At 37.3% G+C, this 22,398-nt stretch overlaps 1 protein-coding gene across 11 annotated transcripts in view; it reads left to right on the top strand.

The window, feature by feature from the left end:
* The window catches only part of CADPS2 (calcium dependent secretion activator 2), a 548,265-nt gene that overhangs the window by 123,907 nt on the left and 401,960 nt on the right, over positions 1–22,398 (top strand). For 9 of the 11 annotated variants that reach the window (XM_061198685.1, XM_061198689.1, XM_061198683.1 and 6 more), the window contains exon 2: positions 14,223–14,336. The exons of 1 other annotated variant lie outside the window; for it this stretch is intronic. In XM_061198685.1, coding sequence (XP_061054668.1) covers positions 14,223–14,336 — 114 coding nt within the window. Of the gene's footprint in view, positions 1–8,698; positions 8,724–14,222; positions 14,337–22,398 lie in introns of those variants that run through there. One more of the 11 variants, XM_061198691.1, reaches the window with a different exon arrangement.

Raw genomic sequence — 22,398 nt, 5'->3', positions numbered from 1 at the left:
GCCAAAAAGTCCCACAGTCTGCCCTCTGCAAGCTGGAGAAGCCAGGAAAGCTTGTGGTATACTTCAGTCTGAGTCGAAAGGCCCCAAGAAGCAGGAGCTCTGATGTCCCCGGGCCAGAAAAGATTGACCTCCCAGCTCAAGGAAAGAGAGAATTTGCCCTTCTTTAACCTTTTTTGTTGTATTCAGCTGTCAATGAATTATGTGATGCCTGCCCACGTTGGTGAGGGTGGATCTCTTTACTCGGTCTACTGAATCAAATGCTAATCTCTTCTAGAAACACCATGATAGACACACTCAGAAATAACTTTTTACCAGCTTTCTGGGTATCCCCTTGTTCAGTCAAGTTGACACATAAAATTAACCATCACAATTGGTTTTGCTTTTGATGAGGTTATGTTATTAATGGGGACGATTAGAAGTTATTGTCATAGATCTGTTTCACTCTGGTGGGTGAAACATGCTAATGAAAAAGCAGGTTTGGGGAGGATAATCACGAACAAGACTTGCCAGTTTTCTCTCTTACCTACCTATTGCCATGTTCAGAAATATGAGACAGTCGTGTTGAATAACTCCTCAGCACTTAGCTTGATTGTCTTTTGTAAGACTAGGCTGAATGAAGACTCAGTCATATAAGGACATGCCAATGGGATGGGGGCACGCAGGGTCGGGTAAAAAATGTGGGCTTGGATTCAGGAGAGACCTAGGTTAGGGTCCTAGTTCTATGAGCTAACTGATTTTGTATCTTAACCTCTCTGTTTTCTTATCCATAACATGGGACTAATAACACCTACTTCACTCTCTGACAGTGAAAAATGCTAGGCAAATACCTAGGTTTTGCATTTTGGCCTTTGTTCAGTTTCTCTTCAATCACTTATACCACAGACTTCGTCACAAGCTTTATACTGTGGGGCCTGCTGCTGCTGTGAGTGAGGCCACCCATGTTTTGCATGGTGCAGCGAGGCCTCGTTCACTTGTGTCTTCAAGGGGCATTTCACCATCTCTCACATTTCTCTATACCGGTGCTGTTCAATTGAAATATAGCGGGAGCCACATAGGTACTTCAGATTTTTCTAGTAGCAATATTAAAACATTATTAAAATTATAAAGGTCATGTTAATAATTTATTTTACCCCATGTATCCAAAACATTTTTTCAACATGTAACCACTATGCAAGTGTTAGTGAGATGTTTCATAATCTTCTTTTTCTTGTGTAGAGTATTTGAATCCAGTATGTGTTTCGACATAGAGCATGTGTTGACTTGGGCTAGCAGCATTTCAAGTGCTCAATAGCCACGTGTGGTTAGTGGCTCCTAGATGGGACAACCCAGCTCCGGACAGTCTATTGTTGATTGTTCATCTGCATCCATCTTTTTTTTTAAAATTTAATTTAATTTATTTATTTTTTAGACAGCAGGTTCTTATTAGTTATCTATTTTATACATATTAGTGTATATATGTCAATCCCAATATCCCAGTTCATCCCACCACCCCCCCTCCCGACTTACCCCCCTTGGTGTCCATACATTTGTTCTCTACATCTGTGTCTCTATTTCTGCCTTGCAAACCGGTTCATCTGTACCATTTTTCTAGATTCCACATATATGTGTTAATATACAACATTTGTTTTTCTCTTTCTGACTTACTTCACTCTCTATGACAGTCTCTAGACCCAGCCACGTCTCTACAAATGACCCAATTTCGTTCCCTTTTATGGCTGAGTAATATTCCACTGTATATATGTACCACATCTTCTTTATCCATTCGTCTGTCGATGGGCATTTAGGTTGCTTCCATGACCTGGCTGTTGTAAATAGTGCTGCAATGACATTGGGGTGCATGTGTCTTTTTGAATTACGGTTTTCTCTGGGTATATGCCCAGTAGTGGGATTGCTGGGTCATATGGCAATTCTATTTTTAGTTTTTTAAGGAACCTCCATACTGTTCTCCATAGTGGCTATATCAATTTACATTCCCACCAGCAGTGCAAGAGGGTTTCCTTTTCTCCACACCCTCTCCAGCATTTGTTGTTTGTAGATTTTCTGATGATGCCCATTCTAACTGGTGTGCGGTGATACCTCGTTGTAGTTTTGATTTGCATTTCTCTAATAATTAGTGATGTTGAGCAGCTTTTCATGTGCTTCTTGGACATCTGTATGTCTTCTTTGGAGAAATGTCTATTTAGGTCTTCTGTCCATTTCTGGATTGGGTTGTTTGTTTTTTTAATATTGAGCTGCATGAGCTGTTATGTATATTTTGGAGATTAATCTTTTGTTGATTCATTTGCAAATATTTTCTCCCATTCTGAGGGTTGTCTTTTCATCTTGTTTGTAGTTTCCTTTGCTGTGCAAAAGCTTTGAAGTTTCACTAGGTCCCATTTGTTATTTTTGTTTTTATTTCCATTACTCTAGGAGGTGGATCAAAAAAGATCTTGCTGTGACTTATGGCAGAGTGTTCTTCCTATGTTTTCCTCAGAGTTTTATAGTGTCTGGTTTTACATTTTGGTCTTTAATCCATTTTGAGTTTATATTTGTGTATGGTGTTAGGGAACATTCTAATTTCATTCTTTTACATGTAGCTGTCCAGTTTTCCCAGCACCACTTATTGAAGAGACTGTCTTTTCTCCATTGTATATCCTTGCCTCCTTTGTCATAGATTAGCTGACCGTAGGTGTGTGGGTTTATCTCTGGGCTTTCTATCCTGTTCCATTGATCTATATTTCTGTTTTTGTGCCAGTACCATATTCTCTTGATTACTGTAGCTTTGTAGTATAGTCTGAAGAAAGGAAGTCTGATTCCTCCAGCTCCATTTTTTTCCCTCAAGACCGCTTTGGCTATTCGGGGTCTTCTGTGTCTCCTTACAAATTTTAAGATTTTTTGTTCTAGTTCTGTAAAAAATGCTGCTGGTAACTTGATAGGGATTGCATTGAATCTGTAGATTGCTTTGGGTGGTATAGTCATTTTCACAATATTGATTCTTCCAATCCAAGAACACGGTATATCTCTCATCTGTTTGTGTCATCTTTGATTTCTTTCATCAGTATCTTATAGTTTTCTGAGTACAGATCTTTTACACCCTTAGGTAGGTTTATTCCTAGGTATTTTATTCTTTTTGTTGCAGTGGTGAATGGAATGGGATTGTTTCCTTAATTTCTCTTTCTGATCTTTCAGTGTTAGTGTATAGGAATGCAAGAGATTTCTGTGCATTAATTTTGTATCCTGCAACTTTACCAAATTCATTGATTAGCTCTAGTAGTTTTCTGGTGGCATCTTATCTATGTATAGTATCATGTCATCTTCAGACAGTGACAGTTTTACTTCTGCTTTTCCAATTTGTATTCCTTTTATTTCTTTTTCTTCTCTGATTGCCGTGGCTAGGACTTCCAAACCTATGTTGAATAATAGTGGTGAGAGTGGACATCCTTGTCTTGTTACTGATCTTAGAGGAAATGCTTTCAGTTTTTCACCATTGAGAATGATGTTTGCTGTGGGTTTGTCGTATATGGCCTTTATTATGTTGAGGTCGTTTCCCTCTGTGCTCACTTTCTGGAGAGTTTTTATTATAAATGGGTGTTGAATTTTGTCAAAAGCTTTTTCTGCATCTATTGAGATGATCATATGGTTTTTCTCCTTCAATTTGTTAATATGGTGTATCACATTGATTGATTTGCATATATGGAAGAATCCCTGCATACCTGGGATAAACCCCACTTGATCATGGTATATGATCCTTTTAATGTGTTGTTGGATTCTGTTTGCTAGTATTTTGTTGAGGATTTTCGCATCTATATTCATCAGTGATATTGGTTTGTAATTTTCTTTTTTTTTTTGTAGTATCTTTGTCTGGTTTTGGTATCAGGGTGATGGTGGCCTCATAGAATGAGTTTGGGAGTGTTCTGAAATTTTTTGGAAGAGTTTGAGAAGGATGATGTTAGCTCTTCTCTAAATTTTTGATAGAATTCACCTGTGAAGCCATCTGGCCCTGGAATTTTGTTTGTTGTAAGATTTTTAATCACAGTTTCAATTTCATTACTTGTGATTGATCTGCTCATATTTTCTGTTTCTTCCTGTTTCAGTCTTGGAAGGTTATACCTTTAAGAATTTGTCCATTCTTCCAGGTTGTCCATTTTATTGGCATAGAGTTGCTTGTAGTAGTTTCTTATGATGCTTTGCATTTCTGCGGTGTACGTTGTTACTTCTCCTTTTTCATTTCTAATTTTATTGATTTGAGATCTCTCCCTCTTTTTCTTGATGAGTCTGGCTAAAGGTTTATCAATTTTGTTTATTTTCTCAAAAAACCAGCTTTTAGTTTTATTGATCTTTGCTATTGTTTTCTTTGTTTCCATTTCAATTATTTCTGCTCTGATCTTTATGGTTTCTTTTCTTCTACTAACTTTGGGTTTTGTTTGTTCTTCTTTCTCTAGTTCCTTTAGGTGTAAAGTTAGATTGTTTATTTGAGATTTGTCTTGTTTCTTGAGGTAGGCTTGTATTGCTATAAAATTCCCTCTTAGAACTGCTTTTGCTGCATCTCATAGGTTTTGGATTGTTGTGTTTTCATTGTCATTTGTCTGTAGGTATTTTTTGATTTCCTCTTTGATTTCTTCAGTGACCTCTTGGTTATTTAGTAACGTATTGTTTAGCCTCCATGTGTCTGTGCTTTTTACGTTTTTTCCCCTGTAATTGGTTTCTAATCTCATAGTGTTGCAGTCAGAAAAGATGCTTGATATGATTTCAATTTTCGTAAATTTACTGAGGCTTGATTTGTGACCCAAGATATGATCTGTCCTGAAGAATGCTCTGTGTGCACTTGAGAAGAAAGTGTAATCTGCTGCTTTTGGATGGAATGTCCTATAAATTTCAATTAAATCTATCTGGTCTATTGTGTCATTTAAAGCTTGTGTTTCCTTATTAATTTCTGTCTAGATGATCTGTCCATTGGTGTAAGTGAGGTGTTCAAGTCCCCCACTATTATTGTGTTACTGTCGATTTCCTCTTTTATAACTGTTAGCAGTTGCCTTATGTATTGAGGTGCTCCTATGTTGGGTGCATATATATTTATAATTGTTATATCTTCTTGGATTGATCCCTTGATCATTATGTAGTGTCCTTCCTTGTTTCTTGTAACATTCTTTATTTTAAAGTCTACTTTATCTGGTATGAGTATTGCTACTCCAGCTTTCTTTTGATTTCCATTTGCATGGAATGTCTTTTTCCATCCACTCACTTTCAGCCTCTCTGTGTCCCTAGATCTGAAGTGGGTCTCTTGTAGACAGCATATATATATGGATCTTGTTTTTGTATCCATTTGGTGAGCCTGTGTCTTTTTTTGGAGCATTTAACCCATTCACATTTAAGGTAATTATTGATATGTATGTTCCTATTACCATTTTCTTAATTGTTACGGGTTTGTTTTTGTAGGTCTTTTCTTCTCTTTTGTTTCCCACTTAGCAAAGTTTCTTTAGCATTTGTTGTAGAGCTGGTTTGGAGGTGCTGAATTCTCTTAACTTTTGCTTGTCTGTAAAGCTTTTGATTTCTCTGTTGAATCTGAATGAGATATTTGCCAGGTAGAGTAATCTTGGTTGTAGGTTCTTCCCTTTCATCAGTTTAAATATATCCTGCCACTCCCTTCTGGCTTGTAGAGTTTCTGCTGAGAAATCAGCTTTTAACCTTATGGGAGTTCCCTTGTATGTTATTTGTCATTTTTCCCTTGTTGGTTTCAGGAATTTTTCTTTGTCTTTAGTTTTTGTCAGTTTGATTACTGTGTGTTTCGGTGTGTTTCTCCTTGGGTTTATCCTGCCTGGGACTCTCTGTGCTTCCTGGGGTTGGGTGGCTATTTCCTTTCCCATGTTAGGGAATTTTTCGGCTATAATCTATTCAAATATTTTCTCTGGTCCTTTCTCTCTCTCTTCTCCTTCTGGGACTTCTATAATGCGAATGTTGTTGTGTTTAATGTTGTCCCATAGGTCTCTTAGGCTGTCTTCATTTCTTTTCTTTCTTTTTTCTTTATTCTGTTCCACAACAGTGAATTCCACCATTCTGTCTTCCAGGTCACTTATCCGTTCTTCTGCCTCAGTTATTCTGCTGTTGATTCCTTCTAGTGTATTTTTCATTTTAGTTATTGTGTTGTTCATCTTTGTTCTTTAATTCTTCTAGGTGGTTGTTCTTTAATTCTTCTAGGTCTTTGTTAAACATTTCTTGCATCTTCTTGATCTTTGACTCCATTCTTTTTCCAAGCTCCTGGATCATCTTCACTATCATTATTCTGAATTCTTTTTCTGGAAGGTTGACTATCTCCATTTCATTTAGTTGTTTTTCTGGGGTGTTATCTTGTTCCTTCATCTGGTATGTAGTCCTCTGCCTTTTCATTTTGTCTGTGTTTCTGTAAATGTGGTTTTTGTTCCACAGGCTGCAGAAATTGTAGTTCTTTTTGCTTCTGCTCTCTGCCCTCTGGTGGATGAGACTATCTGAGAGGCTTTTACCTGCATCCATGTTAAGATTCAGCATTGTCTGCTGCTTCTTTAGTTGTTGAAATAACATCACCGTGTGTTTCTTTTTAAGACTTTTTCTGATGTGGACCATTTTTAAAGTCTGTTGAATTTGTTACAGTATTGCTTCTGTGTTTTGTGTTTTTGGCCACGAGGCATGTGGGGTCTTAGCTCCCCAACCAGGCACCAGACCCTCACCCCCTGCATTGGAAGGTGAAATCTCAACCATTGTACCACCAGGAAAGTCCACACCACATGTTTCTGACAACAACCCTACTAAATGTGCATTATTAGTCTCCTTGTTGTCTAGGTGAACAACTTGAGGTTAAGTGACCCGTGGAAGATCCTACAAATTGTGGGGGGATCCTGGATACAGACAGTAGTCTTAAACCAGAACCTGTGCTCTTACTCACTCTAATGCCCTGTTAGTCATATATAACCTTGTTAAATAATGAAATGAGTAAAGATATCTATGATAGGCTGTTTTCTCATCCATTGTAGTGGTTTGAGGCACTATTTTAGTATGGGATTAGTGCTGTGAGGTACAATCAAGTTCTTATCCTAAAGTTAGTTTTATTGTAGTGGGGGGACTTAAATAAGCAAATACATGCAGGAATTACACACCTCTCATTGAAAAAATAAAAGCGTGGCTGTGAGGGAAACAGAATAATATGGAGGTTGGAAAGAATATAGGCTTTAGATCAGGATACAGGTTGAGATTCTGCCCTTGTCACTTCCTAGATGTGACGTTAGGTGAGATGCTTAACTTCCTCATCTGTGAAATGAGGATGAACTTTCTAGAAGATTTAGGGAGATTTAATGAGACATGCGTGAAATGTGCTCAGTACAATGCAGCAAGGAAATTCGTAGAATCATGGATTTAACTTCCCTAGTTTGTGTTCACCAGCAGCTCCCCTCCCCCAAGCCAGTCCCCTGTAATGACTTGTAATTTTGCTGAGGCTTGAATTCAACTAGGAGGTCAGTGAGAAGTGTGGATAGAAGTCATACTTAGCAGCTGGGCAAGCCTAGCCTGGGACCCATTTGTCCACAATGCAATGGGATTTTTCTTCTCTGTACTCATCATTTAGTATACCTTTTATTATAAAATATGTTACAGCAGTTTTTGCAAATCTGGGGCTTTTTAAAATTTCCCCTTTTCAGTACTGTGGGACAATAGAACTCAGTCTGTCAAACTAACTTTATTTTTAGTCTACCTCAGGCACTTAGAATCTGGTGTTCACTGTTCACTGGGGCAAGTTCACTGGATAAGGAGTTTTTCATATAAGATAACATATGGAAAGAAGATTTTGTTTTAGAGTAAATTGAGGTAAACCTACTAGCCAGGGATGGTAGTGCTGTGGCATTTTCTCCCTGATGGGGTATCTCATTGGGATTTCTATCAGTTAGGATTTGGTTCAGTCACATATGACCAGTGAACCCAAGCCCCCCCGCCCCCGCGCAAAGAGTGATCTGTACCTATAGATGTTTCTCTCTCTCTCACATAAAGGAAGTTGGGAGGTGGCAGTCCAGGGTTGTAATGGCTGCTTCACATTTGGGAGAGTCTCAGGCTCTCATTTTGTTGCTTCACCATCTTCATGGGCCAAGCTGATATTCCCAGCTAGCACATCAAATTCCAGCCAGTGGGAAAAGAGGAAAGAGAAAGAGGCAAAAAGTGCTTGCTTCAGCTACTGTTTTTGGTCTCCTGCAAGTCACATATACTTTTGCCTACATCTTGTTGGCTTTAACTTAGTCGCTTGACCATGTCCACTGTCAGGTGAGGCTGGTATTTTTAGTCTTAGATGGGCATATTCACTGTCCCAAGTATCTGCAGCTGTAGAAGAGAGTGAGAAATTATTTGGATAGGAAATCGTTAATAGCAGTGACTCCCACAGGGTATTATAACGTGTGAAATGGGCCAGAGGCTCTTTGTTGTTCTCTTCTGACATGCAGTTTGGGGAGGTCTGTTTCAGAAAGGCTCTGATGATTTTGCCCCAGTGGTTTTATGCAGATCTTCCTGGTAGAGTGTCCATAGGAAGGGAAAAAGAAAACAATACCTATCCTATAGTCTTTTCCTGCTAATGTCTTTTGCTTTATCTCATTAACAGGTGTTAAAGCTATGCCTTTGTGCATTTCAGAAACCATCTGTGCCTGGAATAAATCCTTTTACCTCCTTGAGAAGTGCTTGTCTTTCTACTTTCTTTAAAGTATGTGCGCACACCGACACTCACCCTCCCGGAGGAGGTACGTACCCACTGGTCACCTGCCACTGTGCTATAGAGTCTGACCTTGGCCTCCTTCACTTACCAGGAGGTAATGCAGCCCCACCATGAGTGTTCAGACTCATGACGGGGCTGCAGGGCAAGGCAGGCTCTGCACAGCAGTGGTTGCCAGGTTCCTGAGTAGCATAATGGGTGGTCTCCTGCTGCAGTCAAGATCCAGGAATAAGGCTTCAGCTGATCATGACTTAGAATGAAAAGGCTAGGATATAATTTGAACAGGGACAAAAAACCCCTCCAAAAACAAAAAACACTCTAGGTTGCATAAGACATCTCTGAACTCAAGAAATTAAGCATTTTTTCTGAGGCCACTGTTGTTATGGATAAATTATCACTGCCAGCCAAGATTTATGAAACTTAGCTTTTACTGTCAGTATTTGAAATGTTCTTTTTATAAGGTAAATCTCTTGGTTGTATTTAGATGTTTGCAAGGATATTTATGTTCTAGTTAAGTTTTTGCAATTTGGTTTCATATAAAAAGCTCTTCTTAAAATTCCCATTAGATAATTTCTGGTGGTCTGTTTTTTTACTTTTGAAAAATATTTTATTCAATAGTAAATACACTAGGGTGAAGACAGTATATGGGCAAAACTAAAATATAGGCTGACTAATAAAACGAGCTGCCCTCCAAAATGTTAATTGGTTGTGTCAGACAGGAGGTATGCATATGACAGGTTTCCCTCTTGCTTAATCCTGAATTGATGAGTATTTTTATAATGATCTGGATGAAGAATATGGATAGTGCACTATTATGTTAGTGGTATAACAAAACTAGGAGGGTTCTTTGGTCATAGGGTGAAGGAATCAGAATTCTAAAGAAAAAAATTAATCAACTGGAACAATGGACCAAATAAATCTAGCCAGGATGGAAACATGGCTCAATGAAGCACATGTAAGAATGTTTTAGAATTTTTGTTGATCATAAGCACGATGTGAGTCAGTTGATGTGACTGCCAAGAAGAGTTAATTTGTTTTTAGTTTGAATTAATAGACATAGAGTACTTAGACTGTGAGAAGTGGCCCTCCCACTTGTCTCTGTGTTGGCCACATGATCCTAGGAGAATCATCATCAGTCTGTTGAGTGTATTTTGGAAGGGACATGGCTGTTGTAATGAGTTTCATGATGTTATAGCTTTCAAAGTACTTTCTTATATTTAGTTTTATGGAAATAAGTTGTATTTAACTGTGTAATGCTTTATTTATGGGCAAACTGGAGAGTACTCTTAGGATGCTGGGGAACTGGTAAAGTTTATTCTAGAAAAGAGAAGACTCAAATAATCTAGTACTTGTCTCCAACTTCCTGAGTTGCTATGTTGAAGAAGCAAAGTAACGTTTAGTTTGTTTGGTCTTAGGTAGTATAGAACTAGGATTTATGGAAGGCATAAGGAAGCAGGTTTCAATCCTTCATAGTTGTCTAAAATTAAAGTAGGCTTCATTGCAAGGTATAAAGGTAGGGTGTGTATGTCTGTGTGTATTTTAGTTTTAATAGGCTCAAGGGGAGACCGAGAGACCACTTGGTATGGATTTTGTAAAGATTAATGCATTGATTAGAATGTTGAATAGCATCATTATTATGGTTCTTTTCTGACTCTTTCTGTTTCTTTGAAATCCTCAACCTTGAAATGTTAAAAAAAAAAAAAAAAGGGGGGGGGTGGATATACAGTCAAGTTCAAATCTTACACCTGAAAGGAGAAATAAAAAAAAGTCAATTGGTTTGTTCAGTCTTTCTGCAGGATGATCAGATTTAAACTATCTGCAATGAGTCATAATTGTTCTGAGTTTAAAAATGTGTAAAGTGGCTATTAAAGCTTAATTTAAATGTAAATTAAAATTTGAGTATGTAAGAAGGGTCCTGTGATTTAAAACTTAAAATGAATAAAGTGATATAGGTTGAAAGATCTTTTTCATCCTTATTTTCCATGTGTCCAAGGCCATCCTTCTTCCATAGTTTGTCTGTGTATGGAAGCAAATACATGTTCTGATTTTTGTCCCTTTTCTGTGGAAGTGGTGGCTTATTTTAAATACTGTTCTATACTGTTTCCTTCCCCGAGATATTTTGAGGATATTTTTACATCAGTACATAAAAGAACTTTGTCATACTATTTTGTAAAGCTAATAGTATTACCACTGTTTGGATGTAGTATTATTTACTCCTTTATTTATGAAAAGTTAGGTGGTCGGCATTTTTTGGTTTTGTTTTGTTTTTTGCTAATGTGGGGCTTGAGGGGTGGGAAGTGCTGCTGTGCAGAGCTGAAATTGATTAGAGTTAACTGCAGTTTCCAGTCAAGCCTTCCCTTTCATGTCGCAAGCCTTTAAATATACTCCAGAGTTCCAAAATATTTACATCAGACACATACTGCCGATGCAGTTGTCTAGGGTGGGGGACAGATTTCTGGTGTTTCCTGCTCCCCCATCTTCCCAGGATTCTTCTGCTCTCAGGTAGACTTCATTCGGAAAAGAAAAATGTAAAGTAAGTTAGGCATGCTTTCATAGCTTGAGTCATTTCTCTGAGTGCATCCATGTTGTCTGTCTTTCTGTTGGCTTATAGGTTAGACTCTTGTCAATTTTTAGGATCTATATGTTTGAAAACTAGCTCTTTAGGGTATGAGTTGCAAGTATTTTTTTTTTTTTCTGGTACGTCTTTTTTTCCAATGATTTTATTTATGGTATGTTTTGCCATACTAAATTTATTTATTTTTTTAAAAAAGGATATAATTGACATAACATTGTATAAGTTTAAGGAGTATAATGTGATGATTTGATACACATATATTGCAAAATGATTACTACAATACCAAATTTATTTTTAATGTTTAGGCAGCTAAATTTATGACCTGTAGATGTTGATTCATGCTTAAAAAGATCTTTCTCATGCCCGTGTTTAAAGGAATTCTCCCATTTCTTCTAATACCTTTACGGTTTGGTCTTTTTTACATTAGAAGTTTTAATTCATTTGAGCTGTAACCATGTGTTATGATCCAATTTAATATTTTTCTCCGTGGCTACCCAGTTATTCTAACATCATTGATTGAAGAAACCATCTTTTACTACTGATTTGAGGTGCAATAAAGGTATTTTATAGTACACTTCTGGTTGTATTTGGATCTATTTCTTGGGTCTATTACATTGGTCTCTATCTGTTGATGTATAGCATAGTTTATTTTGATAATGCCAATAGCTTTTAGGAAATTCTTTCTGACTGCTTTCCCACTGCTAGATTTTAAATTGCCGTTTTCCCTTCCTATCTCTTTTATGTGGAATTGTAGACCTTTTCTCTGTACTAATAAGAGTATCCATTTATTGACTGTTTGTATATCGTTATGATATGGCTGTCATTTTATGTCTTAAATGTAACTGCAGTAATTTTTATTCATAAAAAAGTTGAAGCCTGATACTTAGCCAGGTGCCTCTGGCATGTTTTGTGAACTACACCACCATTGTTAGAGTTTCCAAGAAGATGGTTTGTGCACATCTCCTTCTCTTGATTCATATGCATGAATTTTCCACACCATAATCACCAAAACATAACTCACTGCCACAATGGCTAAACTTAAACACTGGCAAACTAGAAATTGCAGAGATTTAGAGGAGTTCTTAAAGAACAAAATGCCTCTGAAAGAAGAAAATTGAAGGAAGATATCCCTAGGTTCTAGTTTTTGAACAATATTTATTTTATTTATCGAATGAGGGAGTTGGGACAGATGATCATTAAGGTCCCCTCCAGGTCATTGTCATTCCCCCGTGTACATTTCCATTTACATTATTTTACCTGGACAGTTGGTTTGCAAGTTGAAGCTCTTCTTGGCGGTTCCCAGGGCTTGGCAACTAGAGTGCTCTCAGCCATTTCATTCTCAGCAATTGCTGTCCTACTTCCATCTGGTCCCTTTTGTGAACCACGTTCAGAGAGCTAAAGGCATGGGCTTAATTTGCCTTGCTAGTACACATACACTAGGAAGGAAAGGTTCCTGCTTTCATTCGCTTCATATTATAGAAATGGAGAGTGTAATATAGTGGTGACATTCCTGCTTTTCAGCTTGGTTTAGCTTTCCCTAAAATGAAGAAGATAACCTTACTAAAGAGATGGAATGGTCTTCTCTCTCCACTGCTCGGGGCAAGGGTTTTTTACACTGCAGCACGATAGGACACTTCTTTATCAGTCTGTTACTACCAGCAGCAGTTTCTTTATAGGCTGTCTTGTTTATTAGACTCCTAAATAAAACCCGTGTTTTGAAAGAGCTTGTCTCATATTTGAATGGCATTTTAGTAAGCCTTTTGAACAGTTTTAAACTTACTTCACATCAGCCTTCTTTTGGAAGCCAAATCATACCAGTTTGTTTAGTCTTTCTAATCCTTTAATCATTTTATCCTCCGCATGTTTCCAAATACTTCACATCTCTCTGTAGAATCCAGAACTGGGCTGAGTTCTTTAACAGTCTGATGAGGATGACCGAAATGGAAAGATCTCTCCTTCCTGTTCCTTATATATCTCAGGATTTGTTGTTTTATCTGCAAGACTACGCTCTGTCTCCAGTTAAGCATTAAAAAAATATGCTTCTGCTTGACCTGATGCGCCCTGCCTCTAGTGAAGTGGATGCCTTTGTAGTCGGTGCTGGCTTCGTGGGGGTGAGCCTGTGCAGCCACGTGGGGCTCCTGCTTAGAAGGGTCCCATGCTTGGTTTAATGCTCTTTTGCTACTGTATTGAAATTAATTTTTTCAACAAGGAGCTCCTCGTTCTCGTTTTGTAGTGAGCCCTACAAATGAAGTAGCTGCCTCTTCTTGTAGTTGATAACTAGAGGACATGGTTAGTAAGTCATGGTTCGTGTCTAACCCACCGTCCGTAACTGTGATGGGTAGACCCAGGGTGAACAAACCTGGTTGTGAACTTCCACTCCACTCCCTGAGTCACGGCCTTCCCCTAGCCTGCCTGCAGATGCGCTCACTGCCCCCTCCCCCCCCCCATCGCCTCTCTCTTCTCCTCCTTATCATTCCTTGGTCTCAGCTCAGGCACTGAGGTGTGTTTATTCATGGAATCCAAGCTTTTGGCATACAACGGATGTCTTTTCCAGAAGATTCTTTCTCTGGGTCCCTCTGTCTTTCGTGTCACCTTTTGTCCAGAGCTGATGGTTGTCCACTCACCTCCAGGAGTGCTTGTCCCTTCTCTCTCTCTATTCAGGACAGCTGGCAGTTAGTTTCTCATTCGAATTTTAGATTTTTTTTTTTCCTGTCTCTACAAAGGGATCAGAGTGTAGTAATCACGGGAATTCTGTTTGGGGCAGAAATTTGGATTCCATTGCAATAGCAGGTATCGCAGAGTATGTGGGGCAGTGACTTAACATTTTTAAAATGACCCATAAGTTAATTCTAGGTATCAAATCTTAGACACAAGTAGCAAATGTAACTTTTAAAAGTCATTATGTTTCATGGATTGGCTAGTTTTTGATCTGATTCCCTCTTTTTCTTGCAGCTTAACAAGCAGCAATTGCAGTTACTGAAAGAACGGTTCCAGGCCTTCCTCAGTGGGGAAACCCAGATTGTAGCTGACGAAGCATTTTGCAATGCAGTTCGGAGTTACTGTGAGGTAAGTTTGAAGAGTCTGATGCCATTTAAAAGACACTTTTAATGGCTTTCCCATTTTAAGAAGCTCACTGGTAGGATAGGATGGCTGTGAGTTTGCCACCTTCCTTGAAAGCATTGTCAATTCTATTTTGCAATTTAAAAACTGATTCCCCAGCCTAGTTTTGAGAGATAAACAGAATTGGAAATTATTCACATCTTTTGAGGGAGAGGTAAGCTGTTTAGAAAAATCTTCTGGCAGTGATTGATATAGCTGAGTGTAGCTATCTCTGGGTCCACATGTCTAATTCATCCTTTTTAATCAGGATTTCAATAGTAAATTGCTATCTTGTACCATTCTGTTCACTAAACTTTATAATAATTAAGGCCAGTAACTAATTTCATGAGGAAAATTGAATTCTTTTCTTCCCGGGGAGATAATACTACAATACCACCTTTCTCTTTCTTCTGATTTGAGTTTATGAGTCATCAGGAATTCTCTGTGGACACCCTATGGGCACCAGTTTTCACACAGGGTCATTAACTGCTTCAGTGAGTGGCCAGTAGATGTAAAGAGAGTTCCCTTTTTTCCTGAGGACTTTTAGAGTCATTTGGTGCATGGATTCCTTCCACTGTGAAGATACTCTGTGTCTTTCAGCTGAAGAACAACATACAGGGGTGTATTAGACTAGTACAAATTAAAAATATAGAGATGCATTGTGTCTGAAGTTTTCTGAGGCAGGGAAATATCTTTGCAAGAGTAACAAAGTAACTGGATGTACAGATACTTGGTTCGATTAGTAATTAATTGATGGTGTGTATGCATCAGAAGTGGCTTAATGCAACCCGAGGGAGGTGTATGTTACCCCGAGCCTAGGCCTGTCAAACAAGATGAAAGTATAGAAGTCTTACTCACCAGATGTGTGTGTGGCAAGAATCTAGCGGCAATAGTGGATGCTGCCTAACTGAACCTTGACTCGGAATATCTTTTTTTTTTTTTTTTTGATTTATTTATTTATATTTGGCTGCGTTGGGTCTTTGCTGTGCGTGGGCTTTCTCTAGTTGCGGCGAGTGGGGACTACTCTTCGTTGCGGTGCGCGGGCTTCTCATTGCGGTGGCTTCACTTGTTGCGGAGCATGGGCTCTAGGCACGCGGGCTTCAGTACTTGTGGCTCGTGGGCTTACTTGTTCTGCAGCATGTGGGATCTTCCCTGACCAGGGCTCAAACCTGTGTCCCCTGCATTGGCAGGCGGATTCTTAACCACTGCGCCACCAGGGAAGCCCGACTCAGAATATCTTAACAAGTATAGGGTATTACATTTCATCTTGTAAAACTCAAAGCTTGAGTCTTTGAGTCAAAGTCTTGCAAGATGAAATCTTGCCCTGAATCTTAATAGATGAAACGTAAGGGCCTATACTTGCATCATGTAATAAAAGAAAAGCCAAAAGTCTGTGTTCAGGAGGAAAGAAATGGGTTAAGTAATTTGTGTAAAAAGATGTAATTAAGCAAACTCATTTTTGGTTCAGTACTATGGTATTGTACATGTTAACATTAGGAAAAGAAACTGGGTGAGGGGGGCATGGGGGCTCTTTGTACTACACGTGCCACTTTTGTGTAAACCTAAAATTACTCCGAAATAAATATATTCCAAAGTAGGTGTTTTTCATAAGGGTATTACAAAGAAGTAAGCATAATACGTTGTTGTCAGTTTAGTAAAAGGCACACTTAAGCTGTGTTAATGAGAATATTGTTCCTGTAATAAAGGAGTATCACCATTGGTTTCTAAACGAGGATGGTGTGCTCTTCTGGGTACAAACTATAAATGAAAAGATGTGGATAAGTTTAGTGATAACAGGTTTGAAACATATCATAATATAGATCGCTTGAAGGGCCTAAAGACACATTAGGCTTGTGTTGTGTGTGGCCCCAAGGGTAAAACTAGAATTAACATGGAAACTGCAGTGGGGAAGATTTCAACCTAATGCTATTGGAGTTTGGTTGCGCTGCCCAGAGACAGAGTGGGCTGGAGAGTGCAGCATCACTGGCGGCTAGATTCCCGCTCGCTTCACAATCGCTTGGGAAGCATTTTGCACAGAGGGGTCCCAGAGCTCTGCCCTGGCCTTACTGAATCAGAATTTCAGAATCTATATTTTTAAAAGCTTTCCAGGTGATTCGCTTACAACTGGTAGATCGCCGACCAGTGGAATTAGATAATTGCTTGCTGGGATTGTTACCGAAAGAGATGTAAGTACTGAAGAGTGTTCAGAATGGCAGCTGGGAAACGACTGTGGCCTATTAGAAAGTCAGGAAATGTGGCTTCACAATGAACTCAGATGCTTACCAAATACATAACAGACAAGTCATTGAACCTCTGTGAGCTTCAGTGTTTCTATTTATGTAATTGGTGGGTAGTAATGTTTAAGTATTGGGCTAGGTGATCCAGGGTTTTCTATTCTTTCGGTAGTATTTCCAGCAATTGTTGGCTTGTGAGACTGTAGCTAACTTGTCTTTGTGAAGTTCTCAAAGGGGTTAAGATTTATATTAATGTCTGTGGAGTCTATATTCCTGATTTACATCTGGGGAGTTACCATTTCCCAGGTGGCACACATTCAGTACTCAAACTCTTGAATGGATAAGTAAATTTTGTTGGAAAAATAAGGTAAAAAAATTGCTTCTCAATTTTTCCTACAAAAGTCGTTACCCTCTTTTTTAAGGATTATATTTTTGTATACTTTGCTATGACTAACAATGCTGGTAGTCTCAAGTGAAGTAAGTCAGAAAGAGAAAGACAACTACCATATGATAATCACTTATATGTGGAATCTAAACTATGACACAAATGAACATAACTACGAAACAAAAACAGACTCACAGACATAGAGAACAGATTTGTCATTGCTAAGGGGGAGGTGGGTTGGAGGGAAGGACTGGGAGTTTGGGATTAGCAGATGCAAACCATTATATATAGAATGGCTAAACAACAAGGTCCTACAGTATAGCACAGGGAGCTATATTCAATATCCTGTGATGGACCATAATGGGAAAGAATATGAAAAGAATGTATGTATAACTGAGTCACTTTGCTATACAGCAGGAATTAAACAAAACATTGTAAATCAACTATACTTCAATAAAATTTAAAAAACCTGCTGGTAGCCTCTACTATAATTACCTCTGTGGTATTTCTTACAGCTTACCAAATATATCTGTTTTTTCTTCTTCCAGTATCTTTGTGGTAAACAGTGAAAATATTACTACCCACAAATTACGTAAATAGAAACTGAAGCTCACAGAGGTTCACTGTTGTATATTTGGTAAGCATCTGAGTTCAGTGTGAATCCAGATTTTCTGACTTTCATGACGCCATTTTGAATACACCTGTGCCACGTACTGTGCAAAACACTTCGAAAATGTTTTTATTCTTCAGAATAAACCTTTTAAACAGAATTACTCCCATCTTAGAGACAAAGTTAAGTGACTAGTGCCCAAAGCTGCATAGCTAATTAATAGCAGAGCCAAAACCTCACTCTTTCCACTAAAGCTTATTAAAAACAGATCTTGGGTTCTACCCAATACCTATTGAATCATAATTCCTTGGGATGGAGCATCTGAATTTTGAACTTGCACCTGGATGACTTTGGTTCACTCTATATTTTGAGAAACATGTCGACCTAGATCTTAATGACTTCTTGAATGTATGTTCCATGAAGGAACCACTTCTGCCCTGGTTACCATCTTATTCCACAAATGTAGCAAGTATTTTGTGGCACACAAATGCTTTCAACAAAAGCTTGTTGACTAAGTGGATGAGTATTGGAGCACTTATTGTTCTGTGTAAAATTGTATATTTTGGGTTTTTTCTCCATAATTTTTAAATTAAAGTATCACTTCAATAGTGCCATGGAATTTCTTTTGATTATGATCTCAATTTCATGGCTTTGTGCTTCCTCAAAGATGGCAGATGCTTCAGAAGCATGGTTGGGCTTTATGTTCTTTCTAACCTAGTATTCTATGATTTTATGATCTTTTTTGGCTTATGTATTTCAAGGTCTACCTTTTCAGGGAAGTTACATGTTGTTTCCTGTATACAGCTGTTTTCAACAATTAATCCATCAGTAGTGATTTTCTAATATATTAGATTTTTGGTAGCCTTTAGCTGTGATGGACATTTCTCACCATGATGATATATGTATGTGTGTGTGAATATATCCATATATGTGAAAAACCCTAGTAAACGTGTATCACCAATTAAATTGAAAATACATCTTTATACTTAGGGCTTACAAGTTCTCCAAAGTCTGTTTGCTATTAATTTTTTTAGCTTCATAAATGGTACTCCTTTAGTGATTTTATGAATAGTCTTTTCCATCTTGGTTGTATGTCTGTTTTATATAGACAATTAAGAATTATCTGTCTTTTTTAAGCTAAACTTTATTATTATTATTATTTTTTGGCCATGTGGCATGTGGGATCTTAGTTCCCCGACCAGAGATCGAACCCGCACCCCCTGCATTGAAAGCTTGGAATCTTAACCACTGGACCACCAGGGAAGTCCCTATCTGTCTCTTCTTAAACTGGTTGTACCTTTGGATATTTGGTTTACTTTACCTCTCTTTAATACCTGGGATCTTGGTGTGCTACTCAAGATATTTCTTTTTCTCCACAGTATTTGACCAAAAGCATTTCTTCGAAGTACGTTCATTATTTTAAAAAGTAAATAATTTCTTTCAACTAGGTCATGACAGGATTGAATCTTTCTGGGTTTTTAAAATGTGGTGCCTTCTTGGGTGTGTGTTCATATGTCTTTGTGTATCTATATCTATGTCAGTATTAAATATTTACCGTGAATATTATTCAATATGTTATATATTGTAGAAGCATATACTGTGAAGATAATTTTTATATGACAATGCTACTTCTATCTCATCCATTTTTACAAGATAACTTTGGTTTAAATATCGGCCTATAAAATAATAATAATAAATAAGAAATCTGTTTTTGAAATTACATCAGTCTTTTTCCTCATGAAGTTAGCATAATTAGGGGAAAAAGAATGGACCCAAGTGCTAAACCACCTAACTAGGCAGACTTGATGGTACAGAAGAACCAGAACAGGAAAAGAAGAAAGAAATGGTAGATAACATACACAGCTATTGATACTTAATAAAAGTTAGCAGTTGCAATCTTGATAATTTTATGGTTGCTAATTGCTGTTAGATTCTGCAGTACCTTCATCTTTGTTTTTCTTTCATTGAAGTTTTCTTCTTCCCCTTCACGCTCCCCCTGCCCCCCAAAGTAACTCACTGTCTGGAGGAAGACATAAAATGGACAGTAGTCCTACAAGTATCTGCTATTTCTTTCTAGCCATATCTTTTTTGCTTGTTCTGTTTTTCAATTTAGGAGACTTCAGCTGATTCTGTGGATGGGCAAACATAGGTTTATTGTAGTATGTTACTTTCCAAGTTGTCCTTCCCATCCGATATTGGCTTCTGTTCACAAAGTTCAGGTGGACTTCATCCAAATACAACCAATGACAGTGTGATTTATAACAGATATGTGGAAAAGAAAATGGCCTTTCTTTGGAGATTTCCAAAAGACTGTATATAATTGCTTACTAGCTGCTTTCAGCGTAACAGACATTCAGGTTCTGTTATTGTGCAAAAAAATGGATGTTGGAGTCTTTCTTCCTCTTTTTGGTGGGTTGGCTTTGTTCACAACTTTTCGGAAAGGATGTGTATTTTTCTTATTACCTCCATTTGTTTATGTTCTCTTCTGGTTCCTGAGAATGGATGAGATGAGAGTTAGAAGTTTTTAATCTTTAAAAATTATCAAAGAAGGACTAAAATAAATCTTGTCCCACCATCACCACCAAAACCACTTGCTTTTCAGATTTTCTACTTGTATAATGATACAAATGGGAATTCCTTCAATAAAGAAAAACTGCCTTCAGTGTGAATTTACAGATTTCATACTAAAGGAAAAATTACTCATTTTCATCTCAAAATATTGAGCTCCAATTTTGGCCCTTTTATTGCATACTTTTATTTAAAGTGCATTATTCTGGGATTCAGAAGTTTTCTACTTTGATATTACTTTAAGAACACTTTAATAGAAGTATAGTATTATAATTTTTAAAATATTATAATTTTTAAAATATTAAAATATTAATTAATAAATAAAAATATTAATATTAATTATTAATATATTAATATTATAAATATTAATATTAATATTAATTAACTGTTCTAAAAATAAAATATTAATTATTAAAGAGGAAGTTAAATATCCCCTATAATTCCAACGCCTATAGACAACTGTAACAGTTTGGTGTTTCTCTTTTGTGTATATGAACTGGAATTATTTTAATTTTTTTACATATGTCATGAGCATTCTTTAATATTAACTATTTTTCAAGAGTGTGGTTTTAAATAGCTGTGTAATAGACCATTGTCTGCCTGTATCTAAATTTTATTCAGTTTCCTTATTTTCAGACGCTTAAGTTTTCTCCATTTTTAACTGTTAAAATAAGTGCTGAGATGATCATTTATATTCTTAAATAGGTTCATCTTTAAATTTCTGCAAGTGGTATTACTGTATGATAGAAGATAAACATCGTTTAAGCTCTTATAATACAGATTACCAAATTGTCCTCAAAAGTACTAAAATTTATGCTACCATAACAGTATATGAGAGTGTTATTTTTTTTCCCTTCACACTTGGTATTATCATAAAATAAATGCCAACTGATAGGTTCACTTGTTTTTATTTTACTGTTAGCGAAGTTCAACATTTCCATACTGGCCATTCATATTTCTTTCTTTCTGAATTACCTGTTCATGCCCTTTGTCCATTTTTCCATTTGGATTTTGGATGTTCATCTTTTAAATACTGATTTATAAGTGTTCTTTATACACTAAGATGACTATTAACCCCTTTTTATGCTGCAATTATTTTCAGGTTTTTTTTTTTTTTTTTCATTTTGCAATTTTAAGTTTCCTTACCTCTGATACTCATTTATTTCCTGTTCTAATAGAATGAAAGACATATTCTCATTCCAAGTAGAGACTGCACCACGTTTTACTTCCTTTGAATTTTCTTTTCTTGTTCATAAGTTATTCGTGCCAGTGGTTTGTATCATACCTTTCCCTCCTCTCGTCATTCCAGCTACGACCCTTTTTGGATTAGTAGCTCTCTGAGTAGAGTATGTTGGTGTAACTCAGGTGTTTGCTGTGGGCCTGTTTCCCCACCCGTTGAAGGGGGAAGAGGATTTCTAAAGCTCCCTCCCTTTGTGCAAGCCTCTGAGAGTTAATTTGTTTCTTTATATTGCTGTTTCTTCTTTTCCTTGCCCTACGTGCTCTCACGTCTCCAAAATGTAAAGAATAAAAAAAAGCATGGCTTGATACTATAGCTCTAGGACTAATCTCCAGGCCATGGTGTTTGAATTTTTATACACATTTATGTTGGAAAAAAATCTATATATCTTCCTAGTCCAGAGCATCAGGAAACTTGACTTTAGCTGTCAGTTTCTTCCAGGGAAATTGGGAATGTCTGCCTTGGCTTCCCACTGCCAGCAATCAGTTTGGTATCATTCCTTTTCTTTTACCTACCTTCTTTCCCTGACATTATATCCTGACCTTTAATTTTTATTTAAAAAATAAGTGCAGTTGTTTAATGGTTGATTTGTGAAAACTGAGAGACTTTTAAGGCTTTTTTGATTTGTTTTATAAAATTACCTTTTTTAGAATTAAAAGGCACCACCCAGGTGTTGTGTGTGTGTGTGTGTGTGTGTGCGTGCGTGCAAGCTAGAGGGAGAAGGGCTGGCAGATCTGCATTTAAATATTTTGATGTCAGTTTCTTGATAGCACTTTACTTTGAGATGGAAAGATTTACTATTCATATTCCAAGGGATGTTTGGCCTGTCAAAATCTCTTAAACTTTGAAATAATACCATGGAAAAGGCCTATTTTTTCATAGTGAATTGATGATTGCTAAGTAAACCAGGATTGGCATCCTGTGTCAGGAGGGTATGAAAAATGTCAGCATATTCATAGATGAAATCCAGTAACCAGTAATGAGAAGTGAGGTTT

This window comes from Eubalaena glacialis, chromosome 8, assembly GCF_028564815.1.
Source record: "Eubalaena glacialis isolate mEubGla1 chromosome 8, mEubGla1.1.hap2.+ XY, whole genome shotgun sequence".
NCBI lineage: Eukaryota > Metazoa > Chordata > Mammalia > Artiodactyla > Balaenidae > Eubalaena > Eubalaena glacialis.
This window is presented reverse-complemented; position numbering and strand designations above follow the sequence as displayed.